The 20,137-nt window shown below is 51.9% G+C and overlaps 7 protein-coding genes across 7 annotated transcripts; 1 reads left to right on the top strand and 6 right to left on the bottom strand.

The window, feature by feature from the left end:
* Nucleotides 1-35: 35 nt before the first annotated feature.
* CONPUDRAFT_107374 (eukaryotic phosphomannomutase) lies at nucleotides 36-1,354 on the bottom strand. Its single transcript, XM_007772701.1, has 7 exons — nucleotides 1,152-1,354; nucleotides 982-1,102; nucleotides 761-929; nucleotides 644-706; nucleotides 557-593; nucleotides 320-511; nucleotides 36-267 (listed from the first exon to the last, which is right to left on the bottom strand). Exons 1-7 carry the CDS (start codon nucleotides 1,227-1,229, stop codon nucleotides 166-168), a joined length of 762 nt encoding a protein of 253 aa, XP_007770891.1. The 5' UTR covers nucleotides 1,230-1,354; the 3' UTR covers nucleotides 36-165.
* A 167-nt stretch (nucleotides 1,355-1,521) lies between these two features.
* CONPUDRAFT_74690 (uncharacterized protein) lies at nucleotides 1,522-3,703 on the top strand (the record flags this gene model as incomplete). The annotated part of the gene is made up of 6 exons (XM_007772354.1): nucleotides 1,522-1,807; nucleotides 1,854-2,297; nucleotides 2,349-2,455; nucleotides 2,514-2,637; nucleotides 2,687-2,757; nucleotides 2,783-3,703. 6 exons carry the CDS (start codon nucleotides 1,522-1,524, stop codon nucleotides 3,701-3,703), a joined length of 1,953 nt encoding a protein of 650 aa, XP_007770544.1.
* A 1,994-nt stretch (nucleotides 3,704-5,697) lies between these two features.
* CONPUDRAFT_138361 (60S ribosomal protein L30) lies at nucleotides 5,698-6,429 on the bottom strand. The gene is made up of 3 exons (XM_007772700.1): nucleotides 6,241-6,429; nucleotides 6,000-6,147; nucleotides 5,698-5,942 (listed from the first exon to the last, which is right to left on the bottom strand). Exons 1-3 carry the CDS (start codon nucleotides 6,371-6,373, stop codon nucleotides 5,876-5,878), a joined length of 348 nt encoding a protein of 115 aa, XP_007770890.1. The 5' UTR covers nucleotides 6,374-6,429; the 3' UTR covers nucleotides 5,698-5,875.
* Nucleotides 6,430-6,983: 554 nt separating this feature from the next.
* CONPUDRAFT_83487 (NAD(P)-binding protein) lies at nucleotides 6,984-9,775 on the bottom strand. Its single transcript, XM_007772699.1, has 9 exons — nucleotides 9,616-9,775; nucleotides 9,413-9,555; nucleotides 9,048-9,355; nucleotides 8,705-8,979; nucleotides 8,588-8,649; nucleotides 8,250-8,532; nucleotides 7,268-8,200; nucleotides 7,165-7,221; nucleotides 6,984-7,104 (listed from the first exon to the last, which is right to left on the bottom strand). The coding sequence occupies exons 1-6, from the start codon at nucleotides 9,768-9,770 to the stop codon at nucleotides 8,414-8,416; spliced, it is 1,062 nt and encodes a 353-aa protein (XP_007770889.1). The 5' UTR covers nucleotides 9,771-9,775; the 3' UTR covers nucleotides 6,984-7,104; nucleotides 7,165-7,221; nucleotides 7,268-8,200; nucleotides 8,250-8,413.
* A 308-nt stretch (nucleotides 9,776-10,083) lies between these two features.
* On the bottom strand, nucleotides 10,084-12,181 carry CONPUDRAFT_83486 (alanine-glyoxylate transaminase). The gene is made up of 12 exons (XM_007772698.1): nucleotides 11,984-12,181; nucleotides 11,891-11,901; nucleotides 11,820-11,828; nucleotides 11,735-11,765; nucleotides 11,578-11,663; nucleotides 11,451-11,520; nucleotides 11,320-11,399; nucleotides 11,132-11,268; nucleotides 10,815-11,076; nucleotides 10,515-10,755; nucleotides 10,357-10,453; nucleotides 10,084-10,296 (listed from the first exon to the last, which is right to left on the bottom strand). Exons 1-12 carry the CDS (start codon nucleotides 12,101-12,103, stop codon nucleotides 10,175-10,177), a joined length of 1,266 nt encoding a protein of 421 aa, XP_007770888.1. The 5' UTR covers nucleotides 12,104-12,181; the 3' UTR covers nucleotides 10,084-10,174.
* A 146-nt stretch (nucleotides 12,182-12,327) lies between these two features.
* On the bottom strand, nucleotides 12,328-15,166 carry CONPUDRAFT_138359 (cytoplasmic dynein intermediate chain). The gene is made up of 9 exons (XM_007772697.1): nucleotides 14,950-15,166; nucleotides 14,599-14,885; nucleotides 14,474-14,543; nucleotides 14,219-14,414; nucleotides 14,015-14,159; nucleotides 13,849-13,948; nucleotides 13,673-13,795; nucleotides 12,865-13,623; nucleotides 12,328-12,800 (listed from the first exon to the last, which is right to left on the bottom strand). Exons 1-9 carry the CDS (start codon nucleotides 15,058-15,060, stop codon nucleotides 12,549-12,551), a joined length of 2,043 nt encoding a protein of 680 aa, XP_007770887.1. The 5' UTR covers nucleotides 15,061-15,166; the 3' UTR covers nucleotides 12,328-12,548.
* Nucleotides 15,167-15,663: 497 nt separating this feature from the next.
* CONPUDRAFT_127098 (uncharacterized protein) lies at nucleotides 15,664-20,075 on the bottom strand. Its single transcript, XM_007772696.1, has 14 exons — nucleotides 19,972-20,075; nucleotides 19,865-19,912; nucleotides 19,667-19,807; nucleotides 19,562-19,618; nucleotides 19,216-19,486; nucleotides 19,084-19,161; nucleotides 18,893-19,027; nucleotides 18,641-18,839; nucleotides 18,371-18,578; nucleotides 17,135-18,318; nucleotides 16,942-17,077; nucleotides 16,646-16,893; nucleotides 16,216-16,592; nucleotides 15,664-16,164 (listed from the first exon to the last, which is right to left on the bottom strand). Exons 2-10 carry the CDS (start codon nucleotides 19,894-19,896, stop codon nucleotides 18,102-18,104), a joined length of 1,338 nt encoding a protein of 445 aa, XP_007770886.1. The 5' UTR covers nucleotides 19,897-19,912; nucleotides 19,972-20,075; the 3' UTR covers nucleotides 15,664-16,164; nucleotides 16,216-16,592; nucleotides 16,646-16,893; nucleotides 16,942-17,077; nucleotides 17,135-18,101.
* Between the last annotated feature and the right edge of the window lie 62 nt (nucleotides 20,076-20,137).

The raw sequence follows: 20,137 nt of genomic DNA, 5'->3' as shown, positions 1-20,137 counted from the left end.
CAGTGGTGTTTGGGGTCTCGCCTGCAATACCGCCTGTGCTAAAGCCTTGAAGATACCTAACGACCCTCTGACTGCACCAAGGAGTGGATTCTGCTATCATATATCCTACATGGTACTCTATATCCATGGCCTCCCTATTTGGGGTATATAGTATAACTGAAGATTTTAAAGGAAGAGCTCCGTGAGGATGCGCATCGTATCTTCGGGACAAGTAACAGTATGCCCAATCGTACGGGGATCAGCGAAGATTTCGTAGTCGTTCCCTCCCTAATAAATCGTTCAGAACAACAGTAATAGCACTCAAAGTCAGACTCCGTACCTGCTGAGTGCTATCACCAAAGAAGTGGATTTCTTCAAAGCCTTCCTTCTCAACGTGACGCAGAGAATACCTCTTGTCCCACCCTCTCGGGAAGACGTCGAAAGAGATTTTGCCGCCAATAGAAAAAGTCAAGTCGAGGTCCGCGAACTTCTCTCGCAGAACCTTGACAAATGCAACTCGAACACCATGGATCTAGCCTAGGTTAGAATAAAGCCAAATAATCAAGGTTTTTCATACTTTGTCATAGGCCTCAAAGTCGTGGCGCTCTTGCAAGCTGAAGGATGTTAATGTCAACACTGGAAAAACGGCTGGGCGACAACCTACGTAGCGTTGCGACCAAGAGGGCTCACGTTGATCATGCCATTCCGGAATTCAATAAATGTGCCTCTAGATAGCCACCATCCAGCTTGTGGAGGACATTGACTGTGATCGTTTACTCACCTCTTGACAGGGATGTCGAGGTCGGCTATGTAGTGCAGAATGAAGTTGACAAGTTTCTTGTGATTGTCCTCGCCAATGCTTTTGATGTATGACTGGGACTCAAGAGGTTTCCCAAGCCGATAAGCAGTAAGACCGTTCTCCGCAAAGGCAAAATCAAAGTCCTCCAACACTTGAACAACATAAGGGCCAGAAAGGGGTGACAAAGGTTCGAACACGCGCACCATTGTTTCCGGAAATCGTCAGTTGCTCAGTGATCTTGACAAGGTCTGATCCACTAACGAAGCCAATCGCGACGTTATTCCTGACTTTCCTCAGAAGCTCGAGCATTTCTGGGGATCCTTTCTACTCATGGGTTCGACATCAGTGATACAGACGAGACGAGGGCAGTCACCTGTCTTGGACGAGTAAGGGTGTCATCGACATCAAATAATGCGACCTTCTTCCTGTTGGCGAATTCGCTGGAAGTCATTATGCAAGCAACGCCTAGTTTGAGAGCTACAAGACGCAGAGAAGAGGCACGTTGTCCTGCTAGCGAACCATCTGATTTACTCGCACTGGTTGGATGTACGTTTGACAAGTTCGGTCATCTCCGAACGAGCCAGAAGCGAGACGCGACTTTTGACTCCTGTTCAAGTCATCGTCATCGGAGGCGGCCATTGCCCCAGACTCAGATCTACAAATTCAAAGCCCTCCGATGAGAAATAGCACCTACCCGCAGCCCAACACTCCCCACCATTTACTCAGGCACCTCTAGACTGTTCATGGCGCAGCGCTATCACCTGTTCTCTCTGCCAGACTCACTGTTAGAGGCGCTCACACCTCGAAATCTGATCAGTCAGACACCACCACCCGCACCCTCTCCCGAACCTGTCCTCCCCTCATCAACTGGTAACGCGCGCGCTTGCAACATTTGCCTCTCTGCTGCCTTTGAAGACGTTAACGCACAGCGATCCCACTTTCGCTCCGACTGGCATCGATACAATGTCAAGATTCGTTTGAATGGAGGAAACCCTGTAACCGAGGCTGCTTTTGATGAGCTGGTGGATGGTGTGTTTTTAGGTCATTGATGTGTATATCAACTCATGATCGTCAGGGCTTGACGACTCTTTATCCGGTTCCGCATCCTCCGATGACGATTCGTCGGAGTCTGATGCTGTCAAGGCTCTGGTGAACAAAAACAAGCGGATATCTAGGTCTCCCTCTCCATCAGAGAAACCCAACGCTCCTCGAACCGCTATTGTTTGGTTCCACACTCCCCCAGCAACTCAGATTGGTGTATACCGGCTACTATTTCCTCAGGATGCACCGGCATCATCGTACCTGTCGTCGCTGAAGGAGATGCAAGCTCCCGTGGAAGGCGGAAGGAAGTGGGCCTTATTCATGACCGCGGGCGGCCACTTTGCCGGGGCCATCGTGCGCGTCAGCCATCCTTCTGGAGAGGAAGAGCCTGCGCCGTCAGCTAAAGCGAAAAAGAAACCTCCAAAGCCTAAGCCTGAAACCGAAATACTGCTTCACAAAACATTTCATAGATATACTAGTGAGTGACATTCTTTTGCGATGCGGTGCTTCAACTAAACCTCACATCCAGCGCGTAAAAAGCAGGGTGGATCGCAGGGTCTGAATGACAATGCCAAGGGTGCGGCTATTAGTGCTGGTGCCATGCTTCGCCGATATGGCGAGCGAGCTCTTCGAGACGTAAGTTGAAGCATCTTTGCCTTAGACGTGTTTTTGACGATATTCTTAATTGCTGAAGGACATCCGGGGTCTAATAGAGGCATGGGCCGACGAAATCCACCAATGTGAACGCATATGGATCCGCGCGAGTGTTTCAAACCGGAGGATTTTCCTGGATTACGAAGGCTCTGTCATTCAGAAAGGTGCGCCATAACTTCATTTCGCGTTGCTTTTAAGCTCACATTACCCAAGGTGACGATCGACTACGTACATTTCCCTTCCCAACGAACAGGCCGGTAACTGCTGTTCACATGTACCACTCGGTCAAAGCTGATGACGTCCTCACAGACGCAGTCAGAACTCTCTCGTTGCCTCAACGAACTTATTCAAGTCAAAGTCTCGCACTTCACAGAAGATGCCTTGCGCGCGCAAGACGAAGCGTACCTCGCCTCCCTCCCGAAACCGAAACCCCCTCCCTCTGTACCAAAGACTGCCGAGCCCGAAAAACCCAAGCAGCCGCGTCTCTCTAAGGAAGAGGAACAGTCGCGCGAGACATGGCACCGTCTTTTCGAGATGGTCACAAAAGGACGGCTCGAACCTCTTAAACTATTCTGGGATCGTGAGGGCGAGATCCTTGGAGGCGTCAATGCCGTGATCCCGGACTGGACTGGCGATCGATGCACTTCCTTGCTTCAGGTCGCTGCTCAAGCTGAACAGGAAGCCGTCGTTCAATGGCTCTTGTACGATCTACACGCCGACCCAACGATCCCTGTTTCCGGACACATCCTCGACGCGGAGGATGCCAATGCATCTGATGTCTCTGATACCCCCGCCACACAAACCTCTGGCCGAACTGCCTACGACCTCGCACACTCGAAAGCCGTTCGGAATGTGTTTCGTCGGTGTGCTGCAGAACATCCCGACTGGTGGGACTGGTTCGGAACAGCACATGTGCCAAGTGCACTGACTAAGGAGATGGAAGTTGACCGCGATGACAAGAAGAAACAACGGCGGAAGGGACTTAAGGATAAGATAAGAGAGCGTGAAGCGAAGCAACGTGAGAAGTCAGACAAACGTGACTTGTCCGAAGTGATGGTTGAGCCGGCAGAGGTGCCGCCACCATCTTGTCCGGCCCGCACTCCGTCGGGCCCTCAGCGTCTTGGGGGTGCTTCGGCCACTACAGAGAGTACTTTGGGATTGACACCAGATGTACGAGCCCGGATTGAAAGAGAGCGCCGTGCAAGAGCTGCAGAGGCTCGATTGCGGTAGACTTGAACATGCACCACACTAGATCTTTGTATTTTGGCTGCAATGGATAATATATGGATCCAAGCTGTACCTCAGCATGCTATTATGGTGTATCTCAAACAACATCCTGTACCTGCTAGACTTTTCATTCCGTGTGCACTGTGTAGCATCATTAGCTAGTATATTGTCATTTGCTCAAATCACTGTGGACTTATGCAACTTGTATGCAACATCATTCTCAAGAGTGAAGTTTGTTCTCACACAACCATTCATCAGGAACTGTTAGAATTGGCCTGTTGGCAAGCCATTTTCTACACTGTTGGGGTAGGGCAAGGTTGTTTGACAGTTGACCTTGATTACAATTATAACAGCACGATGTATTGTTGCTGATGTCAGGAGCCAGTGCTGACTGGGACCTTTGACAGTGCTGAATCCTCAGCTTCTACAGCACGGTCTGTCAATACATGTAGTAGTTCCCACACATGCCCTTTGATGATCTTCCACCAGCATGCAACAAAGGCAAAGTTTGTGACCACAAGAATGTAATTGAGTCATTATCACACTGGCAGCTGTGATGTGTGCATCATTTAGCACCTCTGGAAGTGCATCCACCAATACTGCTTGCAGTGCTGAGAAGTCTCCAAGGAACCAGAGAAGCTGGCATGGATGAAGCTTAATGCAGCTCTGGAGCTATGGTCTCCCATAGGCAGACCCTCATTTAGTGCGGAAGATGGCTTTTCCTTCCCTTCCGGAGCTGTGGGAGCACAACCTGAATCCGACATTTATTTACAGATGTTTGCCCCAATTTGGTGCTCTGGCAGTGACTCCGAGTGTTGGCTTCAGCTCTCGAATATTGTTTGAACATGCCTACCCTCTCGCATCCTGATGCTGAATCTGCCATCCATCAGGCAAAGATGGCCATTCACCCTGTTGAATGTGACTGGACTACCTCCGGGAGGAACAGATGTGGCATGCAGCTTAATTCTGTTGAGACATTGCATAAGGTAAATTGTTTGTTTCACACTCGGACATCCTACATCCTTGGGTACATCCAAGTTAGCTTGCCAAAAGCTAGCAAGAACTTTTTTGGAGCTGGCAGGCCACGTCACCAAGAAAGACAGATATATTCTATTTATTGGTTTGGAGGTGTTGATGCATTGAGACTATTTTGGACCACTTCAACTCATTACTTCTCGACAGCATCTTGACAGGCACTGCCATATCCAGGATCAGAACCAAAGAAAGGTTAGGTTACCCTTTCTCTACAGGGCTTAGACAGTTTATTGATACAATGGATTTAGAATACTTTACACTCCTACCAATGTTGCTTGCCCCGCTGCGCTGGCATGGCTCTATCTTTCAGAACCCTTCAGGGTCTCAAGGACCATATCAGAACTGGACATATTGAAAGTATGCGGTACCCATGCCCTGCAAAAGGTGACTATGTTCTAGATGCTTTAAAGTATTTGGATTGCTAATGGCTGGATACTAGACTGTAACCACCACTTGGTCCGGTGGAAGTTACTCAATCATATCACAAGTGCACATCAACTCCTCTATGATCTGAAGGCAATGTGCTCCCCTGCTCTGACAGCAGCTGAGCCCAGCATCATATCCAGCAGTGTGTCTGGGAGTCCTCTCACTAGATTTTACACCATTGCACTATGGCCTGGCAACTTGCATGCTCCTTCTCAACAAGCACAGCAGAAACTTAGGCATGGTATAGAAGCAATGCCAAGTCAAAGGCAGCAACATTTAGGGAGCTTGGCCTTAGAAGAAGATGAAAACGACTTGGATGTGGAGTTGTCGGATCTAGTTGACCAGGTGCCTGCACCTCCGGAGCAAGTACACATTGCTGTGTCCCAGGTAGCAGAGCCTGCACTGCCACAGTAGTAGCCCCTGACTTTATCTTCATCCAGCTTGTTGCTTCTCGATTTGTTACACTTTCAAATTGCTTTTACTTTGCTGTCGAAATATTACCTTTGGACATTTAGATAACCCAGATTTTTCTGGCCTGATGATTAATCAATCATATCATATAATACAATGTGTGAGTACAGGGGTGAACTCCGAGGGTTGAATTCATTTTTGTGTAGGTGAGCTACACTGCGAATCACATAACATAGTAGATGCCTAGGTGTGTAGTAAGGGGTAGATGAACCGTACAGTGCATCAAGAATCTCAACCAATGCCTCAAGCAGCGACGCCCTCGGCAAAGGTCAAGAGATCAGAGTCACCGGGGTCAGAGACGGTCATGACACTGGGCAACAATAAGCGTACGTCCGAGCAGAGAGTACAGAGTGACTGCGATGCTTACCCAACGCGGAACAACTTGCCGGCAGCAGTGCCGAGGGCAACATTAGTGCCGGCGAAGTGGTGCACGGTCGTTTTCGAAAGCATGGCATAGTACTCGAGCTCGGATTTACGCAGCGGTGGGCAGTTGCCAGCGATCAAGACGAGCTTGGCTATACAAGGGAGGGGGAGACGGTGTCAGCTCAAGGGACCTTCTCAGCCTCACGCTCCAGTCCCCGGTGTGAGTGTCGAGGAAAGATGCGTACCTTTGCCATTGCGCATCTGCTTGAGAGCGGACTTGTAGCCCAGGGAGTATTTGCCCGACTTGACGACGAGGGCGAGACGGGACGAGATGGACTCGGTGGACTTGGTAGCCTTGGACTTTTTCGAGGGAGCCATTGGTGCTATCGACTCGCGTTGACCGGGATTTTGAGCTTGAGGGACGAAGGGAAGCGGATTGCCGGCGCGATCGCCCAACTAACTTTCTGTCTGTCTCGCAGCGCCGTGAACTGTACAGCTTGCGAGTTTAGAGTTCATTTCTCCCGCGGCCGTCTCCGAGCTGGTGCGTTGCCCCTAGAACTGGGTTAAGGTTATGGCGATGAAGCTGGAGTTATCTCGCGTATGATTGTTCGGGTGTTGCATATGTTGCATTCTCGCCGACTCCAACACTCCATTGCAAGCTGCGCCCCAGCGCCCGTAGCTTTCCCCATGTCCTTGGAATCGGTCAGCACCCGGTCGACACGCGGCCACCACTCGGGTACCACTCGGTCATATCCCTTCCCTGTCCTAACTACATACGATGAACACGGTCTGCCGAACCTGCGGACTGCGCTGTGAACAGCTGCGCGAGACGACATGAACATATAAATAGCGGAGCAGAGCTCTTCTAGAGCTCGCAATAACCAGCAGCGATTTGTATCATCTCTACCAATACTCCTAACGAGCTCATCAATGTCGACGCACCCTCTTGCATCGTTTTCTCTCTATCCTATCACCCGAGAGCAATACCCCGAGTTGGACAAGCGCATCTTTGGCGAATGGGGTGGTCATCTCACGTACGAGCAGTACAGAGAACTCAACAAACTCTACAAGCAGTACATGGATCCTGGCGCTGGCCAGGTTAACATATGGTGAGTTGCGAATCCGTGCTTCATTCTCGGGACTGCAGTGTTCACGGAGATATCACGCAGGGTATTGGCCCCAAGATCGGATCCAACAACAACGGACTTCGTCTGTTCTTGCTTAACGTGAGCGCCTTTTTCGTGCAATCTCTCAGCTCACTCAGCAGTGCAGTTTCAAGAGGCGAGGCCTTGTCAAACGGCATGATGCTGAAGCGGCTACTTGTGAGCCCGAAGAAGTGCCCTGCTTCTCCGTCCTCGCAGTGTGTACTCCGTCACGTCACCGCAAGAAGGGCTATGCGTCCCACATGATGAAGCTACTTCACTGGGTTCTCGCCGCGGACTCGCTGAACCCGGACGACTTTCCCAAAGCGTGGGGTGAGCCGCCAGCCAGAGTGCCTGGTACTGGTGACGCCAGGTTCTCCTTGCTATATAGCGATGTTGGGCCCAAGTTCTACACACTCTGTGGTCCAACGGAGGAAAACAGTGAGGGGTGGGCGGTCAAGAGGGCGATCTCTACAATCTGGAAGTTCTCAGACGGTGCACTGAATACGGATGATCTCCAGGTCCAAGATCATCATTGGAAGGATTATGGCGACGACGAAGGCCTCAGAGCGCTGTGGACCAGGGACGCCAGGATGCTAAGGAAGGATCTCACTGTCCGAAAACTTGACGAGGACGAAGGAGCCGAAGGAGCCACTATCAGCTTGCTTCCGGACGTTGGCGTTGCAGCGTATCAACTCCCCCGTTCCATCTGCCACACGCAGCACTTGTATACGTTTGATATCTGGGGAACTGAGCTGCTTGATTCATCCTCACCCTCTACGTTTGCGACGTGGGCAGTGGATCCGATGAAGAGCCCGCCTAGACTAATTCTAACGCGCGTGCGGGCAACTCGTGAAACTTTCACAGCCCTCGTCAGAAGGATAATGACACTGGCACGACGTGGGGGCCTACAGGAGATGGAGATGTGGGGATTGGAGAGGTCGTTGATCAGTGTCGCGGAAACGCTAGGGGGCAAGACCGCCGAGCGACAGACTACATTTCCTTCGGTGAAGTGGTATGGGCCCGAGGCATCAAAGGATATTAACTGGGCCTTTAACGAGAGGTGAGAGTCAACTAATCGAGGCGGATTTATTACTGATAAGACTGGCCAGATTCTGCTATTGTTAAACCCGTTCAACAATGTACTTGATATCAGAAAAGTTAGCCGTTTGACTTGTAATTACATAGGATTTGATCTGTTCTTGAATAAAATAGCTCTGTGTCGTGAATAATGCTTCCGGTAAGTGAAACTCATACTTGGCCCCGCCAGCCATACCTAACTATCGGCTATCTTGACAACAACCTTACCTGTCGCCCGCGATGTCATGATACGCTCGTAGGCCTGCAACGCGTTCGGAAACTCGTGAACTGAGTCAACGATAGGCTTGAGTTTGCCTGATAACGTGATCAGTCAACTTGAAACTCGGCATTGAACATGAATAACGCATACCCTCTGCGAGTAAGTCCCGTAACCTTGCCAAATCCTTCTCCTTATGCGTCACTGTAACGAGTCTGCCATTGCATGTGAGCTGACTGCTAGGTGTCATATATCTGGTTAATAGCTCACTTCCAAGACCTCTTTACACCTCCAAGCCATCTGGGCCTAGCGATCGCAAGCACGGTCGATAGCATGTTCCTCATACCACTTGAGCCTCCCCATGAGGTGAAGTCCGGAGTCGGACCTGTGCTAACATAAACTCCACCAGGGGCGAGGTATGATTCGCTGTGTTTGTAAAGAGAAGGATCCACCAGTCCTACGGCATCGAATATCACATCGAATTTAGGTGCAGGTGGATTTGAAGTGAGATGTTGATACAAGGGCACCTGGGTGTAGTCGACGAACTAGAGAAAATCCGGGAGATATCTTGTTGACCAACGTTCCTTTAGCTAATAGGGAGCAGTGGACCTACCTCATCCACCCCGAGGCTGCGTACAAAGTCTTCGTTCCTGCCGGATGCGCTTGCAACCACTTTTGCACCCATCGCTTTCGCAATGTAGACGGCAAATAGTCCGACGGAGGAGCTACCCCCATTGATAAAGACCGTTTGACCCTCTCGCAATTTGGCCGCATCGGTGAGGCCTTGCAAGGCAGTCATTGCAGCGAGCGGGATGCCCGCAGCCTCTACGGGTGTAACATTATCCGGGCGTCGCAAGACGTTGATAGCGGGCAGACGGGTGTACTGCGACAGTGCCCCTTGGCCAGTGGAGATGTTGATATCTGTATGACGAATTCTTTGTCACACTATCTGAACGAGAATATGCAAATGTGACGCACTGGTAGGGATCCAGCCAAATACCTCATCTCCGACATGGAAGTCAGAGTCGTGCGGATCAACCACGATACCAGCAAGGTCATGTTCAGGAACAAGTGGCCGACGTGCAATGAAGTTGGGCAGGTAGCTCATCAATTTCCAGCCCCTATTGGCGAGCAGCAGCGTTATGAGTGCATTGTCTCGAACATGAGCGAGGGATGTTTACACAGGGTTCAGTGCCGCCGCTTGCACCTTGACGAGAATCTCGCCTTTCCCAAGCTTCTTCGGTACGTCAATCTCCTCGAGTTTGAGCGCACGCGATGGGTGCCCACGGCTGACAACACGCCATGCTTGCTGTTTGTCAGGTATATCGTAAGACATGGTGGGAGGACAAGGGAACGACGTAACGTGTTAGTGTGCTCACCGGTGATGTATACTGTGGTTTATTTGGCCAGGTGATCGCTAGGATGTTCCAGAAGAGAAGTGAGCCAAAGATGGGTGATGACGTGCACGCGCAAGCCGAAATCGTCATCCATGTCCATAACGAGTGCACAGCCACTGGGCGAGGTTTGGCGCATCAATTGCTCGACTTGAGCTTCTTGAAGACTCTGATTCTGAGCGCCAACCACGAAGAATACTGCACGTATTGTGCCAGTGCATCCGACTCATGCCAAAATGCTCACCACATCGCTTGGTTAACTGGTGTCGCAAAGACTGCTCTGTGACGGGGGAGGGAAGATGCCTAATGTACATGTCAAGCGGTTCTTGATCTATCTTCTAGATGTCTATGCCTTCTCCGCCTTCGCCTCGTCGAGCGATTCCTTCAGACCAGCGATGACCTTGTCAATGTCCCCTCGTGACTGGTCGACGACGCTGACGCCCATGTGGCCGACACGGAAGTATTTTTCTAGACAAATGTGTGTAAGGAAGACATGGTCAACTTTTTTGTTCAGCCATCAGTGCGTACCTTTGATTGCGGGGTGAAGACCACCAGCAACGACAATACCCTTCTTCAGCAGGCGCGGGACGATATCGGTGGGCTTCAGCCCTTCAGGCACGTACAACTGTAATATCGCGCCCGTAAATCAGCACGAGGCTTCGGGACGTAGCTTGCATATCACCCACCGCCGTCATACCGTTAGCAGCCACATCGGCACCGAGGGGGACGCCCCGATAACCCAACTTCTCTGCCTCGACCTTCACTCGTTGGCTCACTTCACGGTGACGCGCGAAGCGCTCCTCAAGAGAGACGCTGCCGTGAAGGATTTGGTTGAGGGACGCGTGGTATGCGTAGACCAGGTTCACGGGAGGCGTGGCGAAGTAGCCTGCCGTGTTCTTCTCGTACGTTTGCATGATAGGGAGCCACCTACGCAGCCACAGCGTTATTACCTAGAAGACAAAATTGACACAAGGTAGAAAGCTTACTTCTTCCAGCTACCATAGTACGACGTGACGGGCACGGACCGTGTCTCAAAGGTTTTAATCGCTCGCGGACTCGCAACGAGAACGCTGAGGCCTGGTGGCGTACCGAGACCCTTCTGGCTAGCGGTGAGGATCACATCGATGCCCCAGTCATCGAACTTGATTTCCTCGCTGGCAACCGAGCATACGCCATCGACAACGACGAGTGTCTCTGGCGAGACGCGCTTCACCACGGCGGCGACGTCCTTGATGCTTGTGAGCACAGCTGCATGCTCTGGTCAGAAAACAGATGAATTCTAAGCGCCGTCCTGACTACTTGCCTGTGGAAGTGTCAACGTGGGTAACAGTGACAATCTTGTACTTCTTTGCCTTGAGTGCGGCCTCGACGTCGCCAAGATCGACAGCACCGCCTACCGGTGCCTTGACCTGATCAACCTTGGCGCCATATACTTGCAAGCTGTAGTAAAAGTAAGATACGCACTTATACCCTAAGAACAGACGTGCGCACCAGTCAGCAAAGGCGTCCGAGAAGTAGCCGGAGTTAAGCACGAGTGCGCTTTCACCGGGCTCAACAAGGTTAGCTGAAACCTTGCGCCAAAAGTAAGCCCGTGTTCTGATGTCTGACTTTCTGCTGCTCACCTGGTCCCATCCAAGAGTCCCCGAACCAGAGATGAGGAACGGCTGGCCCTCCTTGGAGTACAAAACCTCTCTGCAGCATGTTGCTCAGTCGATCCGTCTGGCAGCAGGGAATCTATCAATAGCGCACCTCGTCATGCGTATGCAGTCTCCAAATACCTTCGCGAAATCTGGCGACATATGCGACATGGATGGGTGCGCATTGGCGTAGAGGACCTAACATGGGGAGGCGTTGAGGTTAAACTCGGGATACGGCCCGGGGATCAGGGGCTTCAGAGCCTACGCACCTCATCGGTGACCTCGATGGGACCTGGGATGCTGCAAGGGCTTGATTAAAACGATCGAGGGCGCATGGTGTTTGCGAAGGCTTACACTAGGAGTCTACAAGGAAAAGGGTTGATGTGAGCTTGGTTGGCGCGCCGATCAGGCGGTCTGTCACTCACTTATGGGGTTCCTGTAGACCAACACCAACGAGCAGCGAGCAAGATGGACTAGTTGAGATTCTTGAACACGAAGTGATAGGAAGAGAGACTGACCTGAGTAAACTTGGTCATGTTGCGGTGGATGACTGGGCGAAGGTTGTGCAGAGAAGTGGGACGAGGTGAGATGAGGGATCTGGACGAGAAGTTAAAGTGCCAGGAGCGGAAGGAGGGCATGGCTTTGAATCTGAGCGACTGGATGAAGTCACCAGCTGACTCTCCCCGCCTCTGCCGCACTATCCCTGTGAAAAGCAGCCAGCACCCCGGCACGGCCGTCGCAGAGCGGAACGCGCTGTTCCTCCCTTATTTTCCGCACCCAATCCGCTCCCACTCTAATTCCATACATGTTTTAGGGGCAATTAGCCTTTACGCGATACGCTTGCCTCACCATGACATGCACGTCCTCTCAATTAATCCGAATTTATCCATACCCAGATCTAGATACAACCCGAGAGTCGGTCCACTACTGCTCGACCTCTTCATATGCATGAACGAGAATACACCTCCCCGCAGCACCCAGACCTCACGCCTTTGCAGTGCAAGGTCTGGAGCAACCATGTTCTATCACCGGCAATCGGCAATACGCGCTCTTAGAGGCGAACTGCCTTCCGTCACAGCTGGTTCATCGTCCTGCGACGATGCCGCGGCTGTCCCCGTCGGACGTCCCGTTCGTCTGTGCACCTCCCGAAATCCCGGCAAGCGTCCGCTGGAGGTCCGCCCATTCCGTCTCACGTGGTACGCCCATATCTCCAATATCATAGATGTAGACCCGCCCGTCGCTCCCGCCCAGAGCAGCACGCCGTCCGTCCTTGCGGTCCCAAGCAAGCTTGTTCAGCGCACGGCCGGCGCACACGGCAGTAGATACCACAGGAACCTACATGGGTCGAGTTCATTAGCTCGGCTGCGGACAAATTTCCGAAAATACTACTGATACCCACCTCGGTGTCCATGTTGAGATTCCATAGATCAAACCTACCAGCCCCGTCTGCAATGCCAAACATAGCAGGATGCTGCGGGTGCCATCTGACTCCGTACACGTAGTCATCCGCCTCGTCGAAAGAGTACAGTGGCGACACAGAGTGTGGCGCGGCCCCCGCCTTCGCAGCCGCCCCTGATCCTCCTGCCCGCCCGAGGCCCTGTGCCCGCCAGAGCTTGACCGTCCAGTCGGCGCTGGCGCTCAGGAACAGGTCCGAAAAATCGACCGGCCCGGCGAGTGGATGGAAATGCACTCCGAGAATAGGGCCGGAATGGGCTCGATAGATTTCGTGTGCGTTGAGTCCGGCTTTGGCACCCGCGCGATCATGTCGGTTTGCCTGGTAAATATTGCCTTCTTCAGTACCGACCCAGAATGTGCTTGTCTCGTTGTCTGGGAAGGCGAGCGACGTGATCGCAACTTCTCCTGTCTTGTTGTGTCCTGCATGCACGAGCTCGAGTGTCTCTTGCGGCTGGGCAAGCATGTCTACAAGCCAGCTGCACACCGTACCGTCGGTACTACTAGTGACAAGATTGTGTGCGTTCTGGGTACCAACTAGTGTCAGCGCATAAACAGGATGGGTATGTCCAGCGGCAGACAAAGGTGTCTTCAGGACGGGTAAATGCCGTGCTCTCGTGTCCCATAACAGAATCTGGCCTGCATATGTGCCGCCGAAGAGAAGATTGGGATGGAATGGTGAGAAGGCGACCGAAAGCACATCAGACTACCGAATAAAATCAGTAAAGAGAAGAAACTAAGAAGCTGCTGGCTACCTGCGAGTGAAAGATGAACTCGGGTCGTTCAAGGAGGTGAAGATTCCACACTGCGACAATGCCATCCGGTTCGTTAAGGGCCGCTGGATTCTTGTTGTATGCAGCGGCGCTCAGTTCGGGATACTACGAAATTAGAAGTCAAAAGATAATGTATATCTGCTTTTAAGAAGACCTACTTTCGGTGACCAGTCGATATCAGTTACGCTCCGGTTCTTGCCATACCGCTCATCATAGAAGGCACATACGCGTTTCACCCGTCGTCCTTCGGTGTCATCCCTGCGCTCATCGCATGCCATAGTTAGTAAAGGTCTAACAGCGAGATTGTAGTCCGAAACTCCTTACCCTCCTGCCTCAGCACCACTTGTGTAGTCACGGATATAGTCATATCCACTGCTCAATATACGACCGAATATGCGAGATGACCAGTCGACGAAGTCACGTAGTTCGGGCTCGCCAACAATTGCTGCCCGTTCATCCTCCGTCAAATCTATTCAATGGGTCAGCGGTTTCGGGGAAATGACAATCAGTATGAACACGCTAGCTCACCCCGTATTTCATCCTCAATCTCGCGATCGAGTGCTTCGCTTTCTTCCTCCAGCTCCCGCTCTCGCGCACGGACACGATCGATTTCATCTCGCTCACGCTGAAATACCGCTCGAAGTTGATCTTCCGCGTCTTGTGCTGTACTCGTCTCGGTATCCACTGCTGTTGTCTGCACTTCTTTGTTGTATATGACACGCTCCTACAAATGTGCAAGTTATTCAGTATTTTGCAATCATTTTGGTGTTGTACGATTCGTACCCGTTGTGGCAGCTCAAACAACTCCTGCTCAACATCCACAAGGTCAGGCACGTATCGCGGTGTCATGATCCTTTAAAGCCCAACTGTGAGCCTGAACATTCTCCGTGTCCATAAGCCAAGCTTACCTATCGACAACATGGTCCGTCCCTGAATTCGCAGTGCCCACCATCGTCGTGCCGAGACTGTACCTGTCCGACGCAACATCGCTCTGTCTGCTGACACGCCCCGAAGCTGAAAGAAGAGCATGAAGGGATGATGTAGGGCGTGGAGGAGTACCTGGGACAGACGAACTAGGTGTCGCGTCGCCGCTGAGGTTATCAGAAGGCGGTGGACGGCCAGGCGACGTGGGTCCGACGAGAGAAAAAATGAGGTCGTCGACATCACGGCGGGCAGCGGTCGAGGGGCCCGCAATCTGTCATAGAGAGAGAGAGACAGAGTTAATGTGTGGACATATGTAAGGGGTGAGGCGAACATGCCTCGGACTGCCTACGCTCCGTCTCTGCCTTCTGGCGATCTGCCCGGGCCTTGCGAAGTTCGGCAAGCTTGGCGCGTTTGGCCTCGATCTCAGCTCTGCGTTTGTCGGACATGGATGCCTCGTCGTCCCGTAGTCGTAAAATGTGTTGCTACTGTCAGCGGTGAGGGTGAGATATCCGAACGAGTGGGTGGGGTATAGTGCAACCTCTGATCTGAGCTGGTGGGGGGAAATCAAACGCGTCCAAGTGCGTTTGGCGCGCGAAGTTGGCGTGTGTGCCACCTTTCGAATGTCTCTTTCAGCGCTCATCACATCCATTGCAGTATACATGATCATGATTGACAATATGAGGACTGCATGCATATAAACGATTTACCCTCATGGTCGAGCTATGGTCAGATCGCACTAAGCATGGCAACCCAAGTTGCCTGGCCAGACGTTACTCATTTCCCAACTGCGAGGTCAGACGTGGAGATTCTAACTTGGAGCGTCCTGATTTTCGGAAGTGACATTGGCAGTTGCCTGTAGTGAACGTTTATGTGAGTGAAAGCTCACGGTGACGTCGCTTCATAACACTCACTGGCACTGTTTGATCCCCCTGAGCGACTTGACGCTCTTCCCTTTCCTTCTTCCATTTCATCAATTTCGTTCGTCTTGCTTCGAGCTTAGCGAGCTGCTCCTCTTCTTCTGCAGGTGTCATCGTGAAGGATATATATACAAACTCGTAGCTCGCGTTTTTGAGTCAGATAAGTAGTGCAACTAGGAGTCACGACCAAGTCAGGACTATACCTGGCCGAGACATAATAGTCATCGCAATCGTCAGCAAGCGCCAAAATCTTACCGCTACGCGTCCCCAGTGGTCCTCAATCAATGTCTACCTCTGCCTCCACTCCAAAGCACGCACGATCAAATAGGAAGGGTCCCTCCAAAGGTGGTGGCCAAAAGGCCGAAAACGCGCGCATATATGCGCTCCCTCTTCCACTCCTACTAGAGCCTCCCCCGGACACGCTCGCAACCCGCCTGCTTGCCCCGCTCGGGCTTGCGCAAACTCGGGTGATCCCTACTCATTGTGCTGGCACACTCGATGGTCCTTCGCGCTCTGTCTGGGTTACTTCGCCTCAGGACTCCCTTCTCTTATGGCGGCGTGGCTTCTACGGAAAGGGCGCGCTTTCGCGTAGTGAGCCGACATGGCTTGCACGGCAGCGTGCAGCACGGGCAGGTTCGTGCTCATTCTCAGCTATCGTAAGAACTAACCTCACGTTGAACCTAGGTCCGTCCGCTGAGCAAATTACTGCGCAACGTCGTGCAGAGCGCAAACAGTTTAAGCTTGATCGTGCTCGCGCCATCGCCGCCGTAGCTGCTGAAGCGGAGGTGGCCTTTGCAGAGGGCCGCACACCCCCGACTGGCGCAGCTCTCGGCTTTGCTCCTGATGGTGCTCGCGTCATTCCTTCCGCTGCTACCTGGAAGCCATCTCAGTCCGCGCCAGATACTCCTGTTGCGGATGAAGACGATGAATCAGAGAAAGCAGAGGGACCACCAAACAACGACTTCGAGGACATGGACATTGAGCATCTCCAGCTCACGCTTCCCGAGGCATTCTTTCTGTCCTGGGCCCTTGATTCACTTTCCATTTCTTCACCAGAGCAGGTATTTTCAATTTACCCTATCCTCCATGAGTCACCTTGACATTTGATTTGCAGGAAAAGCCCCTTTCCCTCCAACAGACTTGGTACGCGTTCCAGAACGCCCATATCCCAAATACATGCGTTTCTCCGTCCCTTTCCCCATCAATTTTGCCCCCTTCGCAGCCGCGGTTCGACAACCCGTTCCTGTTGCAATACGCTGCGTATCATCACTACCGCTCCCTGGGATGGGTTGTGCGCTCTGGCGTGAAGTTCTGCTGCGATCTGCTTTTGTACAAACGAGGGCCAGTCTTTCACCACGCCGAGTAAGTAAAACGACCCCCTGGTTCCCCCACTCTCTGAGGCTCTCCTAGATTCGCCATTGTTCTTTGTCCAGTATACGAAGACCCTACCGATCGTGACTCATCGCCATTCAATCTCCAAAATACCGCTCCCTTCTCTTGGACGTGGTTATCCACGATTAACCGGGTCAACTCACAAGTCCAGAAGGTACACACTCCGTCTCAGCTATCCACCACACGATAACTCACTATGCGCGTCTTCCAGACCCTTGTCCTAACCTACGTCACGATTCCATCCTCTTCCCGCGTATCGACAAGTACGCTTGCGTCACCAGCGTGCCTTACCCACTACTCCGTCCGCGAGGTCGTAGTTCGACGGTTCATCCCAGCTCGCATGCGCGACTGATCAAGGATGAAGTCGGACGCATGCAGTGATTTTGCCCGGTGCTCTTCAACTGGGCGGCTGTGGATAAAAGCCACAGCGCTGAAACAATTAACGGCGAGAGTCAAGACCGGTCATCCAGCCAAAAATTGCCACAGCTACAACTCCGGCCAAACCTCGCCTTCAGCAAAGCTGCGACCTGTAGGGTAGTAGAAAAGTGCAAAGAGTATATTCTCTGCACAAGGGCGATATTCGAACCATCACGCACACCTAATCACTGGTATACCGTATATTGTTGATGTCGATGGAACGTATTCCGTAAAACATACATCGATGGAGCACTAGCTCCACACCTGCTTCATCCTACTCTAATTCGCCATCTCGCACACCTTCTCCGCACTCTCCGCTCGGCCCGCCACCCGCGGAGAGCTCAGCATTGTCGTAACGGTTGCGAAAGGATAGACAGAGTAATGCAAATTTGACGAACCGTGGTGTGCCAACCTTGAAGAACATCCCCATCTTCTTCGACGCTTTTGTCCTCCGAGACCTGCGCGCGCGGTATTGATCTTGATATCCTGTTGTTGTGCCCGTCTGTGGTCGCCGCAGATGGAGCGGCGTGCCAAGTGGCGCTCCGAGAGAAGCAAGAGGTAGAAAAATAAAAGTGAAATATAAAATGAAATGAGCATGTTGATGATAGTAAAATTCCAAAGCCAAGTCAGCTTGCAAGGGGCACATTGTCATCCCTTGTCTTCGAATCCATGACAATCCAGGAATATTCCCCGACAGCCATGACAAGACAGTGTCGAGCGCCGCAGACATAAGGCCTAAGGAACCAGACGGGAGCCATGGGTTATATAGCTCCCTTGATTTGGACCTTGCGAATCTTCTCCTCGTAGGCGGCGAGTAAAAGAGGCGCTGCCGCCTTACAGTCAAGGATTTTGTCCTTGTCAGCGTCGTTAGGTTTCGTGAAGACAGCGGAACGATGAGTCGCAAGGAATTCGCGGGCTTCAGTCAGGCTGTCGAAGGCAAGTTCTTGCTGAATATGGCTCAGTGCGAGAGTGCGATATCTAGATATCAGAATGTCAGTAAAAATAGTGTAAGGATGAAGTCCAAACATACGCTTTCGACATGATCATCAATGCCCTGAGCCGCTCGCGCTCGATAAAGTGATCCATGATGTACGCGCCCATGTTAGGTGCGTTGAGATATAGATCAAACAGTGCATGGTAATTTCCAAGGGCAAGCGCACGCTGCACTTGCAGAGCATGCTTTACGGCGCCGTCTGCTTTCTGTCTGGGTGTTAGTTGACCTACGTACAAGTTGAGCTCTGCCAGAAACATGGATATCAGTAATCTTGACTTGAGCTAATCGATGTAGAAACCGACGGACCGCTCTTATTACGCCCATGTAGAAGCATCAGAATGCGGTAAGCGGTAAACTCTTCGAGCTTGCCAGGGATGCCAAGATCGTAGAGTGTTTTGAGCGAAGCTTGACATTGATTATACTCAACCATGTCCTCGCTCTCGAGGGCGATACGGGCGTGTATCTCGTAGACTTGTGCCGTAAATTCGTTCTTGATACGCTGGACCTGTACATGAGGTCAGACCAACTTGCTGCAGAGATGTTATGGATAAGCCCTACAGTGAGATCTTGGCGTAAGCTCTTAAACTGGTTACGTATCCAGTTATAGGACGCCTTTTCCTTCCAGCGGGTCTTGAGAGCGGTTAGCGTTTTTTGTAAAACATGGTAGGGGCGTATCATCTCTGGCTTAGGTTCCTGTTGTTCTCTCGTAAGAGACCATGTCTACCTGAGTCATGCATAATACAGCTCACTGATGTAAGACGGAGGTAATCCTTGAAGATCTCCTGGTTCGTCCCAACGATCGTATACTTATCCCAATGTGGCACATTCTGGCAAGCTATCTTCAGACCTTCGTCAGTTCAATCTAGGCCTGATGGACTGACCGGATCCCCTTCCGGATCATCTACGTCCATCGCATATGATGGCTGCACGCCCGAAATGCGATTGAGCAGCCCCGAGCCGTTGCTTGCGCCGTTGCCGTTGCCGTACTGCTGGCCCCGCGACTTCTGACGTTCGAGCTCGTGTTCGCGTTGGAAGCGGGCAGCACGACGATTCAGGGCGGCCTGGTCATTGAGGTCATGCGCTGCCGCTGCCGCTCGTTGCTGCTGGTGGGCGGCCTTCTTGGCTTTCTTGCTCGAAGTCGGGCTGTCGTTCCTGGAGAACGCATACGGCACGTGAGTAAAGGTGGATCCACGAGGTTGAGTGCAGCTGGGAGGAGAAAGGACGCACATTTTGCGCTTTAATCCGTTTAGTCCGCTGAGGGTTGGAGGAGGCTTGGGTAATAAACTACAAGGAAGATTAAATGTATGAAACATGGGTGTTAGAGGAAATCACCATTGGAGCTGGACACCTGCCCAGTCGGTGGTCCAGAGTGTCTTAGCGGTGAAAGCGTCAGCGATGACCTGTCGGAGCTCAGCTTGGGCCTCTGCACGGTTTGTGTCTGTCATCTGGCCAAGACACTTTGCGACCCATTCCCTAGAGTGGATCGATCATTCGGGCTCGGTAAGCATTTGAGACGGGAAGGATGCTTACTTGAGCGGGGGCGGCCATGTTTCCGAGGACATTCTGGGAGGACGTTAGCTGGAGAGAGGAAGCGATGTTAGGCAGGTTCTTGAAGCCAGATCATGGGTGGTGCTTACGTTGAAGTAAACAAGGGTGAAAATAACAGCCAGGCGATAGAATGAGAAGAAGCAGGAAACGTGTGGGTGTTGTCTTAGAGAAGAAGGATAAGAATATTACTTGCTGGCCTCTCAATACACCTGCGAGTCAGCCGCTACAGGCCGCCGTCTCCTCTCCTTCCTGATG

Source organism: Coniophora puteana (genome assembly GCF_000271625.1).
Source record: "Coniophora puteana RWD-64-598 SS2 unplaced genomic scaffold CONPUscaffold_9, whole genome shotgun sequence".
NCBI classification, from domain to species: Eukaryota; Fungi; Basidiomycota; class Agaricomycetes; order Boletales; family Coniophoraceae; genus Coniophora; species Coniophora puteana.
The sequence above is the reverse complement of the archived record's forward strand: the minus strand, read 5'-3'. Positions and strand labels throughout refer to the sequence as shown.